We start from the raw sequence: 22,963 nt of genomic DNA, 5'->3' as shown, positions 1-22,963 counted from the left end.
TGCATCTATACCAGTCTGTGCTAACAAAAAAAAAGGAAATATAACTAACGGCCGTGAATTCTCTCTGTGTTCAAACTCCCGCTCTTACCTGCAAACCTGAATCCCCATTACCTGCCCTCCGTTGTTCCCACTCACACCTCCACCTGTTCCGTGTCTTGCATCGACTCCCTTGCCCCATGCTCCCCGCGCTCGTGTTCGCTTTGCCGCTACCTGCCTGGAAAATGATCGCGACCCCCCTCGCTCCGCCCCATGCTTGGCACAAATTACACCGGTAAACAACAAACTCCACCGGTAAATAAACTCAATTGGTAAACAAATTCCATCGGTAAACGAACTTCGCCACCGGTAAACAAACCCCACTGTGGCACGCTCCCTGCCGGTCCTGTTTCCCGTAATCTCCTCCGTGCTGCTGCCTCATTCCGCGTCCATCCCAAGCGACGTTCCCCGCACACCTGTAATCATCGCGTCAAAACCCCTTTCCGTTGTCTCTGCGAGCCCTTTCATTTCCTCTCACCACATTCCACACCTGACAATCGCCGTCCATTTGAAACCCTGCCCAATTCCACGGCACCCTCTTTGCTGCGTCGATCCTCTGAATCCCACCTCCATCCTCAAAAACCGTCGTGTGTCTCTCCTTCAGAGCCAAAAATCCCACGCCGAACATCCCACCCTTACACATCCATCATTCATTTCCCCTTCCGATCCCAGCCGTTCCTCAATCCCCTCTCTGAAACAAAAATCCCCAAAACATTGATCCTTTTCCCACCCCAAAAATTCCACCCTTATCCAAATCTCTCCCACCGCTGGCCTCCTCCCCATTTCTAATCCTGATCCTCATCCCGATCCCGGTCCTGATCCTCACCCCCCCCCGATCCCAAATCCCGATCCTGATTTACCCCCGCCGCTGCCTCGACGCACGGACGCGTCAGCGATCGACGGCCCTCGCGCCTTCGAGGTGCGCGAGGTGACCGACTCGTACGCGCACCTGTCGTGGGAGCGGAGCCGCGCGCGCGTCACCAGCCTGCGCCTCTCGTATCGCACGACGGGCGACGCGCGGCCCACCGAGCTGGGCCTGCCGCCCACGGCCACCGAGTACACGCTGCAGGGCCTGCGGCCCGGCCGCCTCTACCACGCGACGCTGCGCGCAGAGCGTGGCCTCGCGCATAGCGGCGCCTTGCACGCCAGCTTCACCACAGGTCGGTGCGCGCGGACCACGGACGGACAGACACCGACGGATGGATACGGATGGACAGACTGATGGATAGACGGACAAATGGACGGTCAGATGGGTCAACTGATGGATTGATGAACGACCGGACAGACAGATCAACCGATGGCGGATGGAAGGACTGACCGACGCATGGACCGACGGATAGATAGACTGATGTGGCATGTTGCCGAGCATTCCATTTTTCACAAATATTTTGTGGGGAAATAAAACGTGAGAAACAATGAGCCCCCTCTAGTTGACGGTTAGTGCCGCTACTATGCTGACAGTCGTAGGCCTCACGTGGCCACGAAATGCAAAAGAACGAAGTCGCGGGGCGAATTAAATGATGAGCGCGGTCTGCTACGTACGGCGCGAATGAAGTTCAACATGCATGGACACATATACAAGTCGCGGGGCGAATTACACGGAGTTGCAGCTCGCTTCTGGCTCGCGCGCCGTAGGTTCCCTGCCCCGTGCTCCCGGAAATTACTTGTGACGGCACCCCCCCCCCCCCCCCCCGCCTCCCCCCCCCCGCTCTGTCCCCAGCGCTGGACGCGCCGCGGAACCTGAGGGCGAGCCACCAGGGCGAGAGCGGCGGCGGCCTGCTGCTCGAGTGGGAGAACAGCCGCGCCCAGGTGGACGGCTACCGGGTGGTGTTCGCCCCCATCGCCGGCGGCCCCCACGGAAGCATTAACGTCACCCACCAGGGGCCCGACCTCACCTCCGCCGTCACCATTACCGGTGCGCGCCGATGCCCCGACCCGCTCGTCCTAGCGGGAGGGGCCTTCGTTGGCGATGCCTGCGGCGTCCGCAGCGTCGAACATTTCAGAATCGACATTTGGGTCGGGGCCCCCCGTGACGATCTGGCCCAGGAATCAGCACCCGGCGGCTCCGAAGCCGCGTGCGGGCGGCTCTTTGGCTGCCCCCCTTGCGGGCAACCGTTTAAAAAAAAATGATTGAACGTAAACAGAATTTATTAAACATGGCAGGGAATGGGCAACTATAGAATGTCTCGGTGACGACAAAATGTAACAAGTGAAACAGCATCGTCAACTAGCATTGTGTAACAGTGAGTGTAACTCCTGTGACTCTGAGTTAAATGCCGAGCTTCACGACTGGGTGTCACTGCTGTGAATGTGAACGAGCGTACAGACCTGATGCCCGGGACAGAGTACGGCGTCGGGGTGACTGCATACAGGGGCGACATTCAGAGCAAACCCTCGACCATCAACACCCGCACAGGTAAGGGGGGGGCACCCGCACCACCATCCTCCCATGACCCCCCCCCCCCCACCGTGGTCACTCAGGAGGGCCCACCAACCCCCCCCCCCCCCCTCTGATTAGAGTTTCCTTGGGATGTAATCCAGCACCATCCATGGAGGCGAGGGTTGTGTGGGTCGGACAAACTCCTGAAACTCTTCCCGAGGGCATCGATGTCGCCATCACCTGGCTTGCCCGGGTGCGGCAGTGGAGCAAGGTGGAACCCGTTCCATTTTGTATGGAGATGGAGCGTTGTCTCCCTCGCCCACGTGGATTTTCTCCAGGCACTCCGGTTTCCTACCACGTATGCAATGCGCCCGTCATTGATCGCCCTTGCAAAAGAGGCACGTGTGTATGTTGAACTTCTTTCGCAAAGTACGTAGCCAACAACAACAAACTAAACACAAAAAAATCGGTTCTGAAGAAAGGAGTTTTCAGATGCTGTTTCATCTCCTGGTTAAATAATGGGCATGATAATGGATTCGTCATTGATTTTCTGGGTTAGGCCACTCAATGCCTTTTGTTCAAAAATCTATTTTCAAATCGTAATAATTGGCTGTGAAAAGGTAACTGTTAAGTTAATTCTTTTTGGAGGTGGCCCAGCAACTCAGCGGTGGGAGGAACCTCAGGCAAAGCTGCCAGGCCATGAGCCGGCCCCAACAGTTGCCCAAGATGTTTTCAGCCAATTAATGAGTGTCTAGATATACGTGCGGGAGGAAACCGGACCACACGGGCCACACCCACGCGTGCAAGGGGGCAACGCTCTATCCCATACCGGCGAGCCAGAGAAGTACGGCACCTTGATGCCCACTGGATGGGTTTTCCGCAAGAATTCCTAGAGGTCATCCGCCAACCTGCCGCTGCCGCCTCCACAGCGCGTAGCCACCGCCGCCCGGCTGACCCTCGACCTTTGCGCGCGTCGTTGCAGAGATGGACAGCCCGCTGAACCTTCAAGTGACTAACGCGTGGGACACGGGCCTCACCGTGCGCTGGGACCCATGCCGGGCGCGCGTCGACCGCTACGCCATCATGCACATCTCGGGCACGGGCGCCATCGGCGAGCTGGCCGTGCCCGGCTCCGAGACGTCGGCCAACCTGACGGGCCTCCGCCCGGCGACCGAGTACACCGTGGTGCTGCAGGCCGAGAGCGGCCTCGAGAAGAGCCGGCCCGCGACGCTGTCGGCGAACACAGGTGATGGCGAGTCGCGCGGAACGATGCGGAACAGAGTAGCGGAGCAGTTTTCCGTGAAGACAGTGGTCGCCCGCTCAGCCTTGAGGGCCGGCGGTCGGTTGGGAACAATATCTCTCGTGCCGTTGTTCCCCTTAGTGTGCGACGTAGGTCAGTGATGAATCGTGGAGGGAATACTCTCGTCAAAGAATTGTTTGCAATCGATCACAGCGCTTGACTTGTACGTACGTGCGTATGTACATTGATCTTCTGTTCCCACCGTGCGTAGCTAACCGCGCTGATCGGAGGTGCGGGGGAAGGAACTTGTCACGTGATCTTATCAAGAGCAGAGCCCCGGACTGCCCTGGGATGAAAATTAGGCCCTGCTAAAAGGCCTTGGTCAGGGTCGTAGAGAGTGCGTGGCAGGTGGGACAATTTGCCTCGGGTCCAGAGACACCCAACAGTTTCCTGATAGTTTTTTCAGGAAACTGTTTGCCTGCACTGCCTCCTAGAGACACCGTCTTGTAACAGCAACCTCTCATCCACTCGATGGGTTTGCAATTGAAATTCGGAGCAGTGAATTGCCTTGACACGGTAAATGCGTCATGACGTTATTTAGCTTATTTTCTCATGAAGGGGTACATATTTGTCCTAATCCTGAGTGAGATAAAAAAAAAATTCCATTTAATTAAAGTCCTTTAAGTTTTTTTTTTTACTAAATTAGACAGCCACTTATTCAAGCAAAACAGTCCCGCCGCAGCTCAGGAGAAGCCCCGGTCGTTTTTTCCACTGCAGAAGCCGAGCCGTGCTGCTAACAACGCACGCAACGAACACGTCGGGACAGGTGTAAGCGACTCACACTGTAACCGCTTGATGTCAAACGAGTGAACTTCGTTGTTAGGCCTGGCCCTGCTTGGCCCCCGAGCCAGATTCAGATGTCTCATGAGGCCAGCGAACCACGGTTTGATCCCGGCTCGTTACGGCAAATGTCCAGTTGGAAAAGAACAAACCTCGTACCGCTATGGCCCCCGCGCTGGCTCGGCTCAGATGTTACTGGTGGCACAGAGGTGCGGCGAGGCGGTTACTGATCAAGCGTGGCTCGTGCCCTTGTCGCGCCGCGCCAGGCTTCCGCCCCGTGCAGACGCTGCACTTTTCCGACGTGAGCTCTAGCGGCTTCCGCGTGGCCTGGGACCCGCCCACCGTGCCGGTCGACGCCTTCGTGCTGCGGGTGTCGGAGTCGGCGCCGGGCCCCGGGGAGGGCCCCGGGGAGGGCCCCGGGGAGGGCCCGCGGGTGGTCACCATCGACGGCGGGCAGAGCGACGCGCTCGTCTCAGGCCTGCTGCCCGAGCGGCGCTACGACGTGTCGCTGGTGGCCGTGAAGGGCATGACCACGGGAGAGGCCGTGCTGGGAGATGTGGCCACAGGTACCCGGCGGGGGCCCACCTGTGCCGGAGCGCGGTTCTCTTTGAAGCGCGCGGGGGTCCCAGCGGACGCCAGAAGCGAAAAGCGAAAGGAGGGTGGAAGGGGACTCGTCGTAGAGAAGGAGCCGGAGATGGGGTTAGCGGTACGGTCAGGGTCATGGAAGGTTAGTGCTCGTGGTGTGGGTTGGCGAAGTTGGTTTAGGCGAGGAATAGTGGGAGGGAGTATTAGTGGTCGGTAGGATAATTGGTTATAGTCAAGATTAGAGGTATGGATAATACTAGTTGGTTGGGTGGAGAGTGTTAGTAGTCCTGTCTGGATGGTCAGTTAGGGTCAGAGTTAGTAGTATAGCTAGTAGTCGTGGCTGGTTGGTAAGTTAGGGTCAGGGTTAGCAGTATAGCTAATAGTAGTGCCTGGTTAGCTATTATTCTGGGTTGGGAGTAGGGCCAGCCTTTGGTTGGATAGTTCGCTCCGCCCAGCCAAAGCTGTTGTCCCCTCCAACTCCACCTCCTTCCCATCGACAACAAATGTCCCTTCCAGTCTTTGGCCACTTTCGACTCCTGGTGTTCACAGCGTCCCACCGTCGTGTTTGAAGGAAGACGCAACCCAAAACCCGACAGCCCTTGATTCTGATGTCACTGCATCCGTTCACAACGCCAGGGACGGGGTGGGGGTGGGGGGAATCCTTAAGAGAGCCACCCAGAGCCACGTCCACCGTGACTGTGGCGGCGCTTGTGAAAGTCAGACCCCCGATAAATGTTTTTCTTTCACTCCCAAAACTTCCTAGCTCGCGTAAGACAAACCGGGGGCACGCGGCCAGAGAGTCGTCAGCACATGGGCCCTCTGGGTTTTATTTGGGTTGCGTCTCCCGTCAGCGTGGACACCGACTCGCATGCGGCAAATGTCAGGTTGGTTGTGGATTGTGATCTTGGTCAGTGTTTCTCAACTCCAAACTCCACCCCCACCCCACTACGTAACACGGTACAACCTTCCGTGATTGCCGCCCTTCAACTGCGTGCAGTGCGCAGTGGCTTAACTTGTACGTGAAAGTCCGGTCCGTGGAGCGGGCTTCGTCGGAGCTGGAGTCGAGAAGCGCTCACATAATTGAACGGTTCTTTGCATGCACAGCGCTTACAATGTGCGTGCACGTGCGCGGACAACGGCACGTGCGCATGGAGAATGTGCATCCATCGTTCAGTAAGGCAAGAAGAAACATACAAAAACAACCTCCGTAACATCCATTGCATGGAGGATAACCGCAGCACCCTCCCGGCGCGCGGGGGGTACGAGCTACCTGCGATGGGACCGTCGTGACGCGCGGGCTTTCTCGACCAAATGTCGTCGCCAGGTTGCGTCGGGAAACATTGCGTGTCGTACACCCTCCACCACCTGACGCCAGCCTGTTAATCAGCTTGCCACGTGGTGAGCAAACGGGTGGAGGTGGGAGGTCGAGACTTTTTACATTTACGCGAGCAAAAAAAACAATAACGTTATCATGAATCACATTGGTCGCGAAAGCCTCCGTGTTCAATCTATATATGTAGTGTGTGATGCATGTTCAACTTCTTTCGTACCGTGCGTAGCCAATCGTGCTAGGTTCAGCCATAGTAGGTGTCAATGTTTATTACCCACATTAGTTCTCATTTAATATGTCTACGGATGGCTTGGCGTGCGAAGGTCGCGAGTTCAAAGACTCGGCGGGAGTCGATCCCAGCCCCTTAATCTCGCTGTGGTTGATCAAAAAAACTGAGCGGTCGCTTAAAAGCGGCGATGGGCTCTGTGGCACCGAGCCCGGGCGAACGCGACGGGCTGAACCTCCCACGATCGTCGGCCTCTGCCGCTCTTTTCCCCCCGTGCAGTTTCGGACTGCGCTGCAGGGGACATTGCAGGCCTATGACGTAACGTCCGACAGCCTTAAGATAACGTGGCCAGCCCAGGAACCGAGGCCCGACAATTACCACATCAAGTACCGGCCCATCGGCGGTGGCGGCAGAGGAGGAGGAGGAGGAAGAGGACCCTCCAAGGACATCCCCGGCAAGTCGTGGAGCCTCCTGGCACCGGCCTCGGCGACCCGCGCCAAGCTGACAGGCCTGCAGCCCGGCACGCGATACGAGATAGCGTTACACGGCGTGCGTGGCTCACAGCTCACGAAGCCCCTCGAGGTTGTGGCTCGGACTTCAGGTAACCGCGCCGACGTGGAGCGCATGCCCAAGTCCGACCGCGAAATCGCCCGCCCACCCTCCTGCCCAACCCGCCTGCCTGCCCGCCCGCCTGCTGCCTGCTGCCTGCCAGTCAACCGGCCCCATCAGCTGAGAACGCCTGTTTCTCTTCGTCTCTCTCTGCATCGCGTGCTTTTCTTTCGTTCTTCCATCCCGGGCTCGGACCGGTGCATCGGCAGGGCGGGGGCTTGCGTAGTGCGCTGTGCGTGAGTGGCTGCGCGACATCTTTCAGCTAAAGCTGCCATTCATCGACGACATCACCGTCGTCGTCGTCGCCACCATCATCATCAGCGACGATGAATTCTAACGCATTGGGACGATTCCGAGGTGGGGGGTGGACTAGGGTTGCCACCTCTAAGGTACAATAACAACTGGGAGACATCATCCCCGGAAGAAGAAGGATATCTCGCAATGCAGGACGAGTGGAGAACTGCGTGTGAACGGTGGTGCAGGATTATGATGATTATGATGATTATTCCACAGCTGACAAAAACAACGACGATTTTTAACGTCCTTTAGGAAGACTCCGATATTTTCAAGGGCAACTGCCACCTTAAAGAGGAGGACGGTCCTGTGAAAAACGGGACAGGTGGCAACTCTAGTTGTGACATGACTGAAATCTGTGGTCTCTTGAGAATGGCTTGGGTTCGTCTGTTTTAATTATTCTCTGTTTTTCTTTTCTGTTCTCAGCATGGTTTTCATTGCCTGACTGGGAACGCGTCTGGGTTTTTATTTTGATTCACTTTGCTCACCAACCAACCACCGCCGCTGCCTTGTTCATCACATCGCAAATGCCGCACTAATTTTCATATTTTTCTTGCATGCAGTGTGTGGTTACCCGAGCGTGCACACTCGGGTTTTGCGCCCCGAGATTTGTCTTGAGGTTTTTATCTTTATACAAAACGAATAAAAGAAAGAAACCATTGGTTGCAGTCGGGTGGGGGTGGGAGGGGGGCTTCATTTGCCGCGGGATATTTCCCAGCTTGTTGGTAGGCTGTAGGCGAGGGAATGGGCCACGACTTGTAGCCACGGCCCGAGCGAGAGGTACGGTGGATGTGGAGACATCTCAGCGTGATGATGTGTGCTCGGGGTGGTAAAGGAGCAGAGAGCGCACGGCTCAAAATCTGCCGCGTTCACAAGTTCTATTCCTGGTTGGGGGTTGGCGCAGCCCATCATTCTTACATGATCGGTCAAAGAAGTACCACTTTTGTTGGCAAATCAGCAGTCGCCATAGAAATGTGAGCATTCCACCACTGACTTTCATTTCGGCATTACCAGTTGCACATTACTTACTGAATTATTTGGATAGAAAGGAATATGCTTGTTCGACTTAGACAGAGGGACACGTGTACATATGCATGGTGGACTGTCCCATATGACAGCTACTGCCTGTATATACAATCTGCTAAACAATGCTTATTTGACTCTATCCATTCCAATCCTGTTCACCGTCCCCTTCCCTCTCCTGCTGTCAAATGCCCCGTCATCTCCTCCCCTCCCGTAGCCCTGAACCCGCCGACGAAGCTCTCCTTCTCGAACGTGACCCAGACGAGCGTCACGGTGAGCTGGGCTGCCAGGGAGCCCACCCCCAGCTCCTACCAGCTGTCCTACGAGCTCACGGGCGGAGGTGAGTCGGCCAACGCCGGCAGGTGAACGGCGCAGTTGGTGCAACCCTCGCTACTGCTGCCTCCATGGCGCTGGAATACAAGCAGCCACGTGCAGCGGCGAAGCCACCACCGTCATCACCGCCGCCACCACCACCACCACCACCCCTGCCACCACCTGCCACTGCCACCACCGCAACAACTACCACCACGACCGCCTGCCGCCACCACCGATACCACCACTGCCACTACCGTCACCACCACCGGCGTCGCCACTGCCACCACCGCCACCACCACTGCTACCACTGCCACCCCTGGCACCACCGCCACCACCACTGCCACCACCACCGCCATCACTGCCACCACCACCACCGCCGCCATCACCGCGACCACCGCCATCCCTGCCACCACTGCCACCCCCACCACCACCACCGCTGCCACCGCCGCCACCACTGGCATACAGCAAGACAATTCCTTGTAACAGCATTCTGGATTCTTCCGGCTGAGACTACGACGCTCTGACAACGACGATGATGGGGCCACGGCGAGCCTGCTCATTGCGTCGCGTCCGCCGCCCCCGTCCCCCGTAGATGGGGATCGTGAGACGGTGTCGCTGGCGGGCGGCGTGACGGAGTACACGCTGCAGGACCTCGCACCGGGCACGGAGTACACGGTGGGGCTCGCCTACCTCCCCGACCCCGACAACAACGACGCCTCCACGGGGAGCGTCACCACCGGTAGCGGCGCAAAACGGAGCACCGGGTCTCCCCTCACCCCTCCCCCCCACGGCCGTGTAAGCGTCGCGATGGCCGGAGAGGGCTGAGCCCCACCAGCCCACGCTGCTTGAGGGAGGTGGCGGTGGACGATTGAATGAATAACGAACGAATGAATCTGACATTTCAGAGTTTTTGCTGTCTGCTTGGTTTGTGCTTTCCCCCTCCTTTCCGCCCCCCCCCCCCCGTGCCAACTCACCCACGCTCCACCCACTCCATCCTCTCTCTCTCTCACGCCGCCACCGCCGCCGCCGCCGCCACCCGAGTGCTGGACGGCCCCGTGGCGCTGCTGGCCGTGAACGTGGTGGCCTCCGAGGCGCTGCTGGTGTGGCGTCCGGGACGGGCGCCCGTCGACTCTTACATCGTCACCTACTCCACGAGCGGCCACCGTGAGCTCGGGCGTTGAGTGCGACTGGCATGGGGAAGTTGGGGGGTGTTGGGGGGCTGGGTCAGGTTTGGTTGGGGGGTCACACCAATGTCGTCTGGGGGGGGGGTGGGGGACTTTACCAGATGCGCCGCATTGCCCACAATGGAAAATAAGTAGAATATTGTACCGCATCGTAATCCCGCTTCATAATTCAATGAGAGTCCTGCAACGGTTGCAAGCTGTTAACTACCTCGCCTCGTATACAGGAGGCCAGTGGAGTTCGATCCCGATCCTGATGCCTGTATATTTTAAATGATCATATTCTCCCTGTGGTTGTGTGAATTTTCTTCGGATCCTCCGTTTTCTTCTGGTTTTCCCCCTCCAGATTTAGAATCGACATGTTTTCAGAGTATTTACCTGCTAGGAAATTTCACATGACAAGCCACTTATTTGATCTATCTCTGTAGCTCAGTGTGCGTTACCTGGAAAAAAAAATTCGTTTCGTTTATAGTTTACGTAGCAATCTGTGGTTGTGCTGTACCGTATACAGGGCCACCACCGGTCCCAATGGAGACTAAACCCAGAGACATTTCTCAGTCAGCACCAGGTCTTTATGAACAATTGGAAAATCCTACTCCGAACGTTATCGCCTTCTCTCCCCCCCCAAGTAAGTTAAGTGCTCAAGCACGTCGCTCTCGTCGCCAGATAGCCACGGCGAGGGATCAAACTCGCTCGTCAGCCCGCCGCGCCTTAACCGCGTCGCCACCACCAACGTCATGACCACGGTTCGCGTGTTCTGTTCCGGCAGCGGGCGGAGAGGAGGAGGAAACTCTCAACGTTCCGGCCCCCAGCCTCGAGCAGCAGCTGACGGGGCTGCGCCCGGCGAGCACGTACCACGCGACGGTGCGCGCCGTCAAGGGGGCCCTGGAGAGCCCGTCCCGGGCCACCACCTTCACCACGGGTGAGGAGCGCGAGGCCCCCCGGCTATCGGAGCCACGGTGCTGCGGCCGATCGCTCAGCCTCTCACCCTCACCCCCCTCCACCCCCACCGCCCGCCGCTCCACCCCCACCCACCCCTCTACTCCCCCCAACCCCTCCCCGCCGATCCCCCCATGTATGGTTATGCCATATCCGGCCCAGCAGTAGAGCGAATGGCTGCAAGTCGTAAGGTCGCGAGGTCAATCCCTGGTTGGGTGGGTTGACTCAGCCCATCATCTTTCCAGGGTCGATGAAATGAGTACCACCATGGGGAGAAGTTAACAGTGCTTGCGCTACAGGATGGACTCGCCGACAGGCCATAGGAATGCAGAATTTCCACCGCTGGCTCAGCAGGGCTGTAAGCGGGAGATGAGCACCAAATGCCGTGACGCTAAATTCGATCGGCCAGAGGGCTTTGCTCTGACTTTCTCCTGATGTCTTGATCGTCACTGTCATCCGTGCATGGGCGATGGGCGAAAACACCCTTTGGGAGTACTTGAAGTAACTGTTCGTGTACGGGTAAAATATTTGTTTTACTAGTGTATAAAATGACACTTAAAATAAAATACAAAAATTTGTTTGAAAATCAATGTCCAAGGGCAAAGGTTGCCACCTGTATGTATGCACGTTGAACTTCTTTCGCACCGTACGTAGCCAACCGTGCTAATCAGAGGTGCACGGGGTGGGGGGGGGGGCGCTAATTGGAGGTGCAATAGAAGCGCTGTCAATGCCGTGTGACCGCCCTCTCGTACAGCCTCGGGCTCCCCGCTGGCGGTGACCTTTGGCTCCGTGACGGAGAGCACGGTGGAGGTGAAGTGGCTGAGCCCGACCCCCGCGCCCGACTGGTTCATCGTCTCCTACGTGCCCACTGACGGGGGTGAGAGGGCCGTCGTCTCTTTGCCCCCTCCCCCCCCCACGGCACGTCACGTTGACCCCTTGTTGACCCTGCGTCATGCAGCGTTGACCCCTTGATGACCCCGCGTCATGCCGCATTGACACCTTGTTGACCCCGCGTCATGCAGCGTTGACCCCTTGATGACCCCGCGTCATGTAGCGTTGACCCCTTGTTGACCCCGCGTCATGCCGCATTGACCCCTTGTTGACCCCGCGTCATGGCGCGTTGACCCCTTGTTGACCCCGTGTCATGTCGCGTTGACCCCTTGTTGACCCCGCGCCATGCCGCGTTGACCCCCCCGTCCGATCCGCGCTGACCCCGGCGCCGCGCTGTGCCGTCGTTGCCGCCGTGCCAGGCGAGGTGGAGAGCGTGACAGTGGCGGGCGCGCTGGTGAGCCACACGCTCACCGGGCTCTCCCCGGGCACCGAGTACGAGGTGAGCGTCGCGTCACTGAGCGGCGCCGTCGAGAGCGAGCCCATCTCCTCCTCAGTCACTACCGGTACGTGCGTGTGTGTGCATGTGTGTGCGCGTGTGCGCACGTGCGTGTGTGCGTGGGCGTACGCTCGGGTGTGTACATAAGTCAGCGCACGTGTGTACAGTGTGGCTTGTGCGGCCAAAGCTTCTGAATTCGAAAAACGACCCGCAAATTACTAAATTTGGATGATGCATTGCAACCACCGCTCCCCTACTGGCAGACCACAGTAATGCCCCTTATTGCAAGCCAGGTGCTGAGTCAGGGACAGCTGCCGCTGGGGATGCCCTTTCAATTGTGTTGAGATGAGACAAAGTCACTCTGAGCGGTAACGTTGCCCAGTCTTCTTCATCGGTCGTCCATTCACTAAGGAAGTGACCGCATCTGCTGTACTCCGGCAATAGTGTTTCTCGCCGTTAGGCCTCCATCGGAGAGCCGTACAGCATGACAGCGAAAAACCGCCACGTTCCTAGCTCACCCATCCTTGTGTTCACTTTTACTAACGTAGCACTAGCCCAATCTGTTATTCCACGGCACCTCCGATTATCACGGTTGGCTACGTACGGTGCAAAAGAAGTTCAACATACATACAGACACATAAATACGACCCCGTTCAGATCATCGTCACTGGTGTTGGCCGCAGCTCGTTAACCGTTGCACTGCCATTCCCCCTCCCCCCCCCAACACACGCACACACATGCACACACACGCACACCCCCACACACACACACACGCACACACGAACCTCCTCGCCGTCCCCTCCGCGTATCTGCTCCCCGGTATCCGCTGCCCGCCTCCTGCAGCGATCGACGCTCCGCGCGACCTGGCGGCCGTGGAGGTGGCCGGGCAGAGCGCGCTGCTCACGTGGCGCCCGCCGCTCGCCAACATCACGGGATACACGCTGAGGGTGCAGGGCCCCGACGGCGACACCACGGTGAGCGACAACGCGCCTTCTCCTGCGCCGCACGCTCGGCTCGCCGGAATAAAATAAAAGGCCCACTGAGCTACGTAGCGCTTTTTCAGAAGCGACCACTCTGGCTATCACAAATGATAGCTCAACGAAGTGGCTTATCGTCACGTGGGAATTTATAGCAGCCATATACGCGAAATGCCTGATGTTCATTCTAAATGTGGAGGGACACACCGGAGGACCTGGAGAAAAAGCCACGTGACCACGGGGAGAGAGAGACACGCAAACTCCCAAGTATACAGCAGCAGGCGTCAGGGTCGGGATCGAACCCACGACCTCCTTTATACCAGGCTAGGTAGTTAACATCCCCTAGCCACCACGGAATCCTTGAACCGTCAGGCATCGGATCAGTCCACCTAACGTGACGCGTGGCTCTCATCCATTCACTTACAACTTGCCCCGTCGATCGGCTTTCTCTCGTCGCGTCCGAGACGGGCGCCACCGGCGCGTTGACACGTCCCAGCGGGATCACCTCTGCCGATCGTACCAGAGGGTCACGGTCCACGGTGTGGGCTACACGGGGGACCTTCGTATCGTTTCCGTGCAGGAGCTGCAGGTGGACGCGGGGGCCTCGTCGCGGCATCTCGATGGCCTGACGAGGAGCACGCCCTACAGCGCCGGCCTGTACGCCCTGCGCGGGGACGAGCGCAGCGCCGCCGCCCTCGCCGACTTCACCACCGGTACCGGGCGCGGCCAGCTCGCACGCACGCACACACACATGCGCGCACGCACACGTGTGTGTGCCTGTGTGTGCATGTGCTTGGTGCTGGCCACCCACCCACCCCCTCGGGTGCCGTACGAGCCTTCATAGGAGCTCGCTAGCAGCACTTGCCCTAACAGTCTGCTAATGCTACACGGGGGATCTTTGTCTTTGTGTGTAGGTGTGTGCGGGGATCGGTAGCGTAGCGGTTAGCTCGCTTGTCTTAACCGTTCCTGGGCCTCCCCGAGGTCGACTTGGTCTCAGATGAATACCTGGTGTGGTGTGTAAACTCCGCTACCGGGGAGACAAAGGTGGCCGGGTGTGGTGTGTGCCGTGCCAGCACTTACCCCAAAAGAGTGTCAAAGGCAATGCGGGGGAGCTTTGTTGTGTCTGTATGTCTTGGCGTGCGTGCGTCCCACCACAGACGGGCGTCTGATCCAGAACCCCCAGGACTGCGCGGAGCAGTCGCTCAACGGCGAGACGGAGAGCCGCGTGTACACGGTGTACGTGCGCAACAACGAGTCGCAGCCGCTGCTCGTCTTCTGTGACATGAGCACGGACGGGGGCGGCTGGATTGTGAGTAATGTGTGTCCACGTGTATACACACGCGTATGTGTCCTATACATGTCGGCCCTAGTTAAGATTCGTAGCGCAAATTAACCAACAACATTTTTGGGTGGGGAATTTTTTTAATCAAAATGTTCCTTTTGTTATTATAGATGTGGAGTATGGATGTGTAGTATAGTTGTGTAACTCCATTATTGCGCACGATGGTAGTGGCAATGTGCTTAGGAGCCAGATGCCAATGTCGAGGTCTGCTGGCCACGATGAGAGGGCTTCGGCAGAGAGAGAGAGTTCGTGTCATTTTGCTGTTCCTCATCCTCCGTTGAAGCAGCGGAGACTACGGTGGGTTTTTTGTGCCGGCCATAGTTTGGCTTGTGTGGCCACTCAAGAGACCAGGATAAGTCTCATTTTGCCAGAGTGACGTGATTCACAAAATCGACAAAAGCAAAAACAAATAAATTCGAGGTACAGAAATGAAGCGAATAGAAATCGGAGCGAAAAGCAACTGCGTCACATGGGAAACTCACAAAATATTGCACGGACTTGCATCGACGTCAATCAACGTTCACTAACGGGGTGGCGTTGACGCCCCCCCCCCCGCCATGCCCGTCGCTATAGGTGTTCCAGCGGCGGCAGAACGGACGCACCGAGTTCTTCCGCGATTGGAAGTCGTATGCGCGGGGATTCGGCGACCTCCGCGATGAGTTCTGGCTCGGTCGGTTCAAGCACAGCCACCGCGGGTCACCGGCATGACCACCGCTCCAACCGCGACAACAACAACAACAGCAGCAACAGCCATCAACAACCACCAAACGCGCACGCACGCACGCATGCACGCTCACGCACACAACCACTACAAAATTCACACACGCAAATACCGGAACTCCACGGTCACCGTATGCTATTGCTGTAGCAGGTTGCTCGTCATAAATAAAAGTGTTGCTGGCGACAATGGCCAGTGACGATCGCCATGAAGTTGAGAGTTGCCACACGGTGCATCAACCGTGTGGACAGCGTATAATTCATCTGGGTCTCCCCCGCGCTGTTTTGCCTCTTTTAGACAGTGCCCGTGAATCGACGCCATTCGTCGCAGGCAGCTGTTTGCCAGGATATCTCGTACTTTGTTAAAGTCAGGGGTGGTGGCTTGACGTTAAACTAACCCCAAGATCACTCCGTTTGCACATTTTCATTACCCTCATCGCCACCACCACCACCACCGTCCTCACCACTACCGCCACTCCATTTCCCCATCAGCGCAAGCCCCGACCCCACTGACGAGAACACTGAACGTCGAAACCGGCCCAGAATTTGCTTGTCTTGAGTCAATGCTGCTGAAACGACGCACTCTCAGAAGGAAGGCCGTGCGGACGAAGGGTTCTGTGCGACGTTCTGACGGCCGCTGGCGATCGCCGCTCCCCAGGTCTGGACAACCTCCACCGGCTGACGCAGCAGGGCCGCTACGACCTGCGCGTGGACCTGCACGACGGCCCCGAGGAGGCCTTCGCCTTCTACGACCGCTTCGCCGTGGCCGACGCCGTCGCGCTGTACCGCCTGCGGATCGGGGCCTACAACGGCACGGCCGGTAGGGGGTTGGCCCGGCACACGCACGCACCGCACGGCACCGCGGGCACGGCCGGACCCACAGACCCAGACGAGGCAGAGAAGTTGATCAAGGTTTTTGTCATGGGCAAAGCTGCTAATGCCACCGCACCTCGCCAATATAAGCCGGGCACTGCTGGATTGAGGTAACTCTGACCCTAGGATACCGGAGGAGACGAGAACGCCTCTTGGCGCACGGTGGAGAGCGTTACAGAAATCCGTGCGATGCGTGGCTTTAGATTGTTTGAGCGCGCGTTCAACGTGCATCTGTTTGTGACCCTCACCCTGCCCCCCCCCCCTGCACTCCCTGCCCCCTCACCTCCCACCGACCCTTGACCCCGGATGATCCCCGGCGGGCCGTGCCGCGCCACGCAGGCGACTCGCTGTCCTACCACCAGGGCCGGCCGTTCTCGGCGCCGGACCGCGACAACGACGTGGCGGTGACGAACTGCGCCATCTCCTACAAGGGCGCGTGGTGGTACAAGAACTGCCACCGCGTCAACCTCAACGGGAAGTACGGCGAGGCCAGCCACAGCCAGGTGCTCGCGCCGACGCAGCCCGCACAGCGCGTGCGGGGAAACGCCCCTTGTGTGCCGCGTATGATGTTGAGCTTCTCTCGCGCCGTACGTGGCCAGCCGTGCTAATCGCAGGTGCGGCGGGGGGGAAGGGCAACAAACTGAAGACAAAAAGCAGTTCTAAAGAAATTAATTTTCAATCTATCCGCAGCACCTTATATCCCCCCATAATATCCGCCAATTCTGCTATACCGTGGATGCCAGTCGCGGGTAAGAAGAGTCACCCGGAATGGGCTGCGGATTCTTCCCGTCTTCCCGTTATGTGTCCATGTGCGGTTACCCGCACATGGACACGGTTAGCTGTGCAGGTATCCGTGGACACGGCGCGCATTATAAGATACGCCAATAGCGCCCTCCGTATCAACGCGGAGAAGGGTAGATTCGCTATAATAATTATTTGTTCCACGCTTCGTACTTTGCACGGCGTCCTACGTTAAACAATCCAAATTCGTTGCTTCGGCAATGCAACGGAGTTGCGCATTCCTTAGCCGTCGTGCCCCAGACAAAGGTCTATAACTTGGGAGTGTCTGACTCTCCGCCCTCAGAAGTTGCTCTGCGTCGCCGAACCGCATGCATCCTTCTTTCCCAGGTGTCGCGGCCGCCTTTGGCGGAATGGAGAAACACGGTCCGCAAATGTCGCTTTGGTCGTGTGAATGACGTAACCATGCTCGGCCCGGCCGTGCGCGCGATCGCATTGCTGCATGCGCGGAATGCGACACCGTTGAGCCCCGGCGTGAGAGCTCGTGTGAGCGCCGTGGTGACGCCGTGTCCGTGTGCGTGTGCGTGTGCGTGCCGCTGGGCAGGGCATCAACTGGTACCACTGGAAGGGCCACGAGCACTCCATCCCCTTCGTCGAGATGAAGATGCGTCCACACGGATACGTGCACCCGCCCGGGGAGCAGCGCTAAACGCTCACCTCCTTCCTTCCCATCTCGACCCCCCAGCGGAGCCCCCTCCCCTCACACCCCCTCCCCTCCCCTCCCCCTCCTCCCACTCACCCCACACTGGCCAGAGCACGAACCCATTCACCCAAAGGCAGATGCACACCTGAGCGATGGGTTTTATTTTGTATTTTTGTTTAGCCATGGTGAGCACTCGGGAGACCAGGCTGGAGTCTCATTCGCCGAGCGTGACCTGGGACATCAGTCTGCCGGGTCGGGTTGTCTGACGACTGCCACCGTGCGTCATCCCAATTGAGTAGCGTGCGGTGTCATTATCCGATTGAGAAAAATTTGGACCCTGACGCCGGCACTCGCGATGGCCTTGCTCTCTTGGGAAAACGACGTCGCGGGATCTTTAAAGTCCCACTGCGAGCGAAGCGAGACGGCGGCGTTGCGATCGTTACGGTCGGCGCACACCGCCGCAGCGTTAACCAGGGCGGCCCGCCGGATTCGAACCGCGAACCTCCACGGCGAACGCGACGCCCGCCCGCCCGGTCACCCGCCCACTACCAAAGTCGCGTAACTTGCGCGCCTCTGCAACCAGTTGCGAACACTTGCACGCAACCGGGTTTCCTCACAGTCGAGACCGACTGGGTTTCTGCTCGGCGAACAGGGCAGCGAGAGAGAGAGCGAGAGAGAACGTACGGGGCGAACGATGCAAACGGAGACGGTGAAAAGACGCAACGAAAACTGTCGAACGCGTTGCATGGGGATTGTGATGATCCGTAAGTAATCGTGACTTGTGGAAGGGATAAACGGCCTAGGGTTTATTTGTGACTGCTCCCATATTTAAGTGGCATGCTGTGATTAAAACATTGTGGGTGTTTTTTTTTTATTTGCGAATGTTACATCGTTGGGGAACTCTATTATTAATCAGATAGTTTGACGGTTTATTCAATAAATGAGTGGTCATGCATCTTTCACGACAGGTTTAGAAACACTTCGTCTATGGCATTATACAAATCCCATGTTGTCTGTGAGTGTGTGTGTATATATAATATACAATCACAGAGCACTGCTGCCACTCGCCTATAGATAAAAAAAAAATCCACTCTCCATTGTCATTTGAATTCGAAACCAAAACAGGTTTCCAGTATGTCTCTTGAGCCAATGATGCCAATAACCCCTTATCGGTACTACCTAGGCTGGCAAATGCTACCAGTGATTTATTTGCAGCGTGCTATCTCTAGATCACAACCATGTATGATAGCAAGGTCGACGTGGTAGCTTTTTTTTTAGAAACGTGTTGTTAGCAAACGGTACCGTAGTACATTTGAGAACCCCAAAAAAACGAATGTGATGGTAATCATCCACGGAAGACGAAAATAAACAGGAAATGCATCTGCAAATGAAACTGGATCACGGTGGACACTGCCCATGGTGGACACTGGTAGCGTTTGTCTTCCCAGGTGGTACCGATCAACCCCCATTGGCTCGTGGTCTAACGTCGCAGCCTCTGCGATTGAGGTCGACTTGGAGGTGGGGCGCACGCTGCACGGTATCACGTTGCTGATGTCGCCACGCGCGCTCGTCGCTTCGTATCGTCACACGCGGTGAAAGAGGATTTTCAACGGCGCAACAACGTATTAGAAGTGACGACACCGATGATGATGATGACGATGATGACGCCATCGGCATCGTGCACGACAATGTCCACTCGGAGACTCGCGGTAACTTGTCCCGCACCAAAGACGGGTGAGCGGTCATCGTTAAGTTGAAACCTGCACGCGTTGATTGTCCTGGAAAGTGGATTTGTTGGTTAGCGGTAAGGCGCATCGTTAGTTTATGGTTGAGGTGTATCTGTGAAGACTTTGTGTGTGCCCCAGCAAGCACGTGCGTGTGTGTGTGTTTGTAGCTTTTGCACGCGGTCGCTACTTAAAGCTTGGTTAGAGCCGGTGTTTGGATTTTGAGCGAGGTGTCCGAATCATTCTTCGGATTATTCTGTTACCGAATGTCGGCTGTAGAGCGGGGCGTTATTTGTTAGAGGGCCCACCGTGGCGCAGCAGATACCTCGTTGCGATGGGTTGGCCAACAAGGTGGCTTGATTGGACCTGGGTTTCGCCTGATTTTTTTCCCCCCAGAACTCAAGTTGGAGGGCAAAGTAAACCGCTGCCCTATGAACAGCAAAAGAGGAAAGCTGCCCTCAGACTCCGTGAAATAGCTGTGGACATCATCAAAGAAGCAGGAACCAGTAGGTGGAACAACATTTTAAGGACTTTAAAATATTTACACAAGAAACAAAAGCAGTGATTCTTTGATTTTACAAGTCAATCAAGTTCCTTGCGAGTCAAATATCAAGACCTTGTTACTGATGAATATGAAATCTATTCGTCTCTGCCTGGATTCTGACAGAAGAAATTCAGGCTTAGCCGCGAATTGAAATGTCCCATGATATTTTGGGATATCGTCCAATATTCAAACTCGAGTTGACAAACATTCTAGAGACACATGCCGCTGTGACGGAAACTTGAGCTTCAAACTCGTGTTATGTTGTTAATGTAAACTAGGCACTGGGTTAGATTCCCCTTCTTCTGGCCGTGACATAGTCAGGGCCAGGCCGAGATTGATTGGTACCTACCGCCAGTATTCTTAGGTTTTCTTTTTTTCCGGTAAAGTCACGTTGATACAGCTATCGTGCTGCGACGGTTCCACCTGAAGACAGAAGCTTGTGTTGCCTCCGAAACGTCGTGATTTTTCTTTTTTTTCTTTTTTTTTACCGACGTGACTTTACCGAAAAAACCTAAGAATATGAATCTTTGCAGTCACGAAAGCTTCAAATCTAGAACCTACCGCCAACCCAATATTTTACTATCTTAATGATGCAGATTTGTCAAGTCTCGTCAAGTTTCCCAATGAGCTCGAACGAGCGTTCGGCCGTGGGCATCTGCTGTTGTCGGCAGTGCCGAGACAGTTGTGGAAATTCCAAATTACTATGGCAGGGCCTTATTCTCTCCCTAATTATAAACAACTACCAGACGATACACCGTTGCGAGGATGGGCAGCTTTCCTCTGTCCTCACATCCGAGGGGATATCTTTACCCCAGGTCTCCAAAAACCTTTTTGCTGCCCTGCCCAAAGAGAAGACTGTCCGAGTTTGACACAGACAGAGATTACAATTTGAATCCCTAAGTCCTGGCGACATTGATAATGTGACATGGAGTATTATCTGGGCCAGAGACAGTTTGGGAAAACGTTTTTCTTGTGATGTGCATCGGCTACATCTCTGTCCTTTGAACTGATTCCTGCTTTAACTTGTCCGCGTGAACAATGAAACGTCTAAAGCCTGTTATAATCTCGTAACACGGCACACGGTTTTTATTTTATTTTACTAGGGCAATGTTTTTATTTCGGTGACGTGCGTTTCGTTGTTTCCCCCTCAATCCCAGTTTGGACGCTTTAATTTTGACCGTCATCAGCGCGGACTGCGCTTCATGTGTGCCGGGCCCGTGTATGAAATGTATATACCGTACTCGATAGATTCTATCAATGCTCCTGCATCCTCACAAAATACAGCTACGAGGATCTTTCTGTTATTTTTATTATTACTACTAGACTTAACTTTTTAAGTGCTTAGAGTTTATCACAGTTGCACATGTATGCGGTAGAGTAGAAACCCCAGGGCATTCTTGGTCATAGCGTATTATATTTAGACCACGTAACACACACAGGTGTTGCTATGGCAAATGTGGTTGTCGGCCCTCGGAGGGAGTGCAGCAGGGGGGGGGGAAGGGAGATCCGTAGGAGGCTTAGGTCTGCGCCCCGGAACGTCTGATTATATTTCACAACTCGCCTGGGCAGTGAAAACTCGCGCAAATGGTCGTGATTTTGCCTTTAATTTTTTACCATAACAGCCTCACATGAGTCGGACCGGTGTAATTCACCAGCGCCGCGTATGTGTTTCGATGTCTCTAAGTCAAAGTTTAAACAACAACAACTCTGCTCTGACGTACAATGGGGGCTGCCCCTTGAGCCATTGGTGACAATTACACATTTCCATGGACGGTGCCAGTCCATCCGAAACACGAACCGACTTTTCACTTCTCACAAAGTGGTACTATGCTTTGCAATTTCACCGGAGGTTGTGATGGGCTTCAGTTAGATAATACATGGGATGTTTGTGTTGTCGAGTTAAACAGAAATGCCTCCCAACGCCCCCCTCCCATCTCCCCCCTGCCCCCCCCCCCCCCCATGACCCTGCCGACAAGACAATTCGCCAAATGACGACGCGTCTCTGTGAACAATAAAACGGATGAACGAACCAACTCACTCGACGACGCTCTTCCTTCTTTCCGCCGCCACCGCTGTGGTGGTCGCGTTCGTCGTCGTGAGCCCGCGGTTTATCCACGGACAGGGCGATTCGCTGCGGTTCTCTAATCCTTCTCCTGCCGTTCCTTCACCAGTCTCGACCGTCGGTCATCCATCGGTCATCCATCGGTCATCGTCATCCCTTCTCGCCACGATGTGCACCGGCTCACAGCCCCAATAACACTTTTGCCGAAAAATCGATATGATGTCTATGCACTTTGATGGCATGAAACTGCAATGAGTTGTTATTTTACAGCACGTACATACATACAAAGACAAAGATCCCCCGTATATAGCCTTGACAGACCGCAGGGGCAAGTGCTGTTAAGGCCAGAGCAGTACACGAGGGGGTGAATGGCCAACCCCCCTAGTGGCGATGTGTACACATTGCACCAAGTAGTCATAGAGGCTGAGTCGACCTAGGGGAGGCCCAGAACCGGTTCAGATAATCGTCACTGGTGTTGGCAGTGAGCGGGAATCGAACTCGGGTCGCCAGGTTCGTAGCGCAGTGCTAACCACTACAACTACCGCTCCCCACTACACATGCACAGGTACAAAGACAAAGATCCCCCGTATAGCCTTAACAGACTGTAGGGGCAAGTGCTGTTAGCGAGCACCTATGCACAGATACACACACATGCACACACACACACTACACACAAACACACTACACACGTGTACATCTGGTATGTGGCGTTCTCAGTTTCACTTGCTCACAGTGTGCTTTCCCCCTTCAAGAGTCAGCATGCAGATAATTATCTTTCACACATATACACACACAACACACACAAACTATCGTTCAATTACCCTAAATGTCAGGCTCGTTTGTTAAACGTCTTCAGTGTCCACCGTCGTCGCCACGGCTGCGTGTTGATTAGTTAAGAGCGTTAACTGCACACGTACACACTCACTTCACCTAATGGGTGCTGGCCAAATTGTCTCTC

At 55.9% G+C, this 22,963-nt stretch overlaps 1 protein-coding gene across 5 annotated transcripts in view; it reads left to right on the top strand.

Annotated features, from left to right (window-relative positions):
* The window catches only part of LOC133341744 (tenascin-R-like), a 101,450-nt gene extending 79,474 nt beyond the window's left edge, over positions 1 to 21,976 (top strand). For 3 of the 5 annotated variants that reach the window (XM_061550413.1, XM_061550414.1, XM_061550412.1), the window contains exons 9-26: positions 930 to 1,196; positions 1,757 to 1,951; positions 2,363 to 2,452; positions 3,399 to 3,662; positions 4,763 to 5,062; positions 8,781 to 8,903; positions 9,471 to 9,617; positions 9,920 to 10,042; positions 10,829 to 10,981; positions 11,753 to 11,875; positions 12,249 to 12,392; positions 13,169 to 13,299; positions 13,883 to 14,015; positions 14,460 to 14,611; positions 15,218 to 15,314; positions 16,020 to 16,181; positions 16,574 to 16,737; positions 17,577 to 21,976. In XM_061550413.1, the coding sequence (XP_061406397.1) occupies positions 930 to 1,196; positions 1,757 to 1,951; positions 2,363 to 2,452; positions 3,399 to 3,662; positions 4,763 to 5,062; positions 8,781 to 8,903; positions 9,471 to 9,617; positions 9,920 to 10,042; positions 10,829 to 10,981; positions 11,753 to 11,875; positions 12,249 to 12,392; positions 13,169 to 13,299; positions 13,883 to 14,015; positions 14,460 to 14,611; positions 15,218 to 15,314; positions 16,020 to 16,181; positions 16,574 to 16,737; positions 17,577 to 17,681 (2,873 nt within the window). In that variant the 3' untranslated portion in view covers positions 17,682 to 21,976. The remainder of the gene's footprint in view (positions 1 to 929; positions 1,197 to 1,756; positions 1,952 to 2,362; positions 2,453 to 3,398; positions 3,663 to 4,762; positions 5,063 to 8,780; positions 8,904 to 9,470; positions 9,618 to 9,919; positions 10,043 to 10,828; positions 10,982 to 11,752; positions 11,876 to 12,248; positions 12,393 to 13,168; positions 13,300 to 13,882; positions 14,016 to 14,459; positions 14,612 to 15,217; positions 15,315 to 16,019; positions 16,182 to 16,573; positions 16,738 to 17,576) is intronic. The other 2 variants (XM_061550415.1, XM_061550416.1) reach the window with 2 other exon arrangements.
* Positions 21,977 to 22,963: the final 987 nt, after the last annotated feature.

Source organism: Lethenteron reissneri, chromosome 12, assembly GCF_015708825.2.
Source record: "Lethenteron reissneri isolate LAM-NWPU_2019-01 chromosome 12, ASM1570882v1, whole genome shotgun sequence".
Taxonomy (NCBI): domain Eukaryota; kingdom Metazoa; phylum Chordata; class Hyperoartia; order Petromyzontiformes; family Petromyzontidae; genus Lethenteron; species Lethenteron reissneri.
The sequence above is the reverse complement of the archived record's forward strand: the minus strand, read 5'-3'. Positions and strand labels throughout refer to the sequence as shown.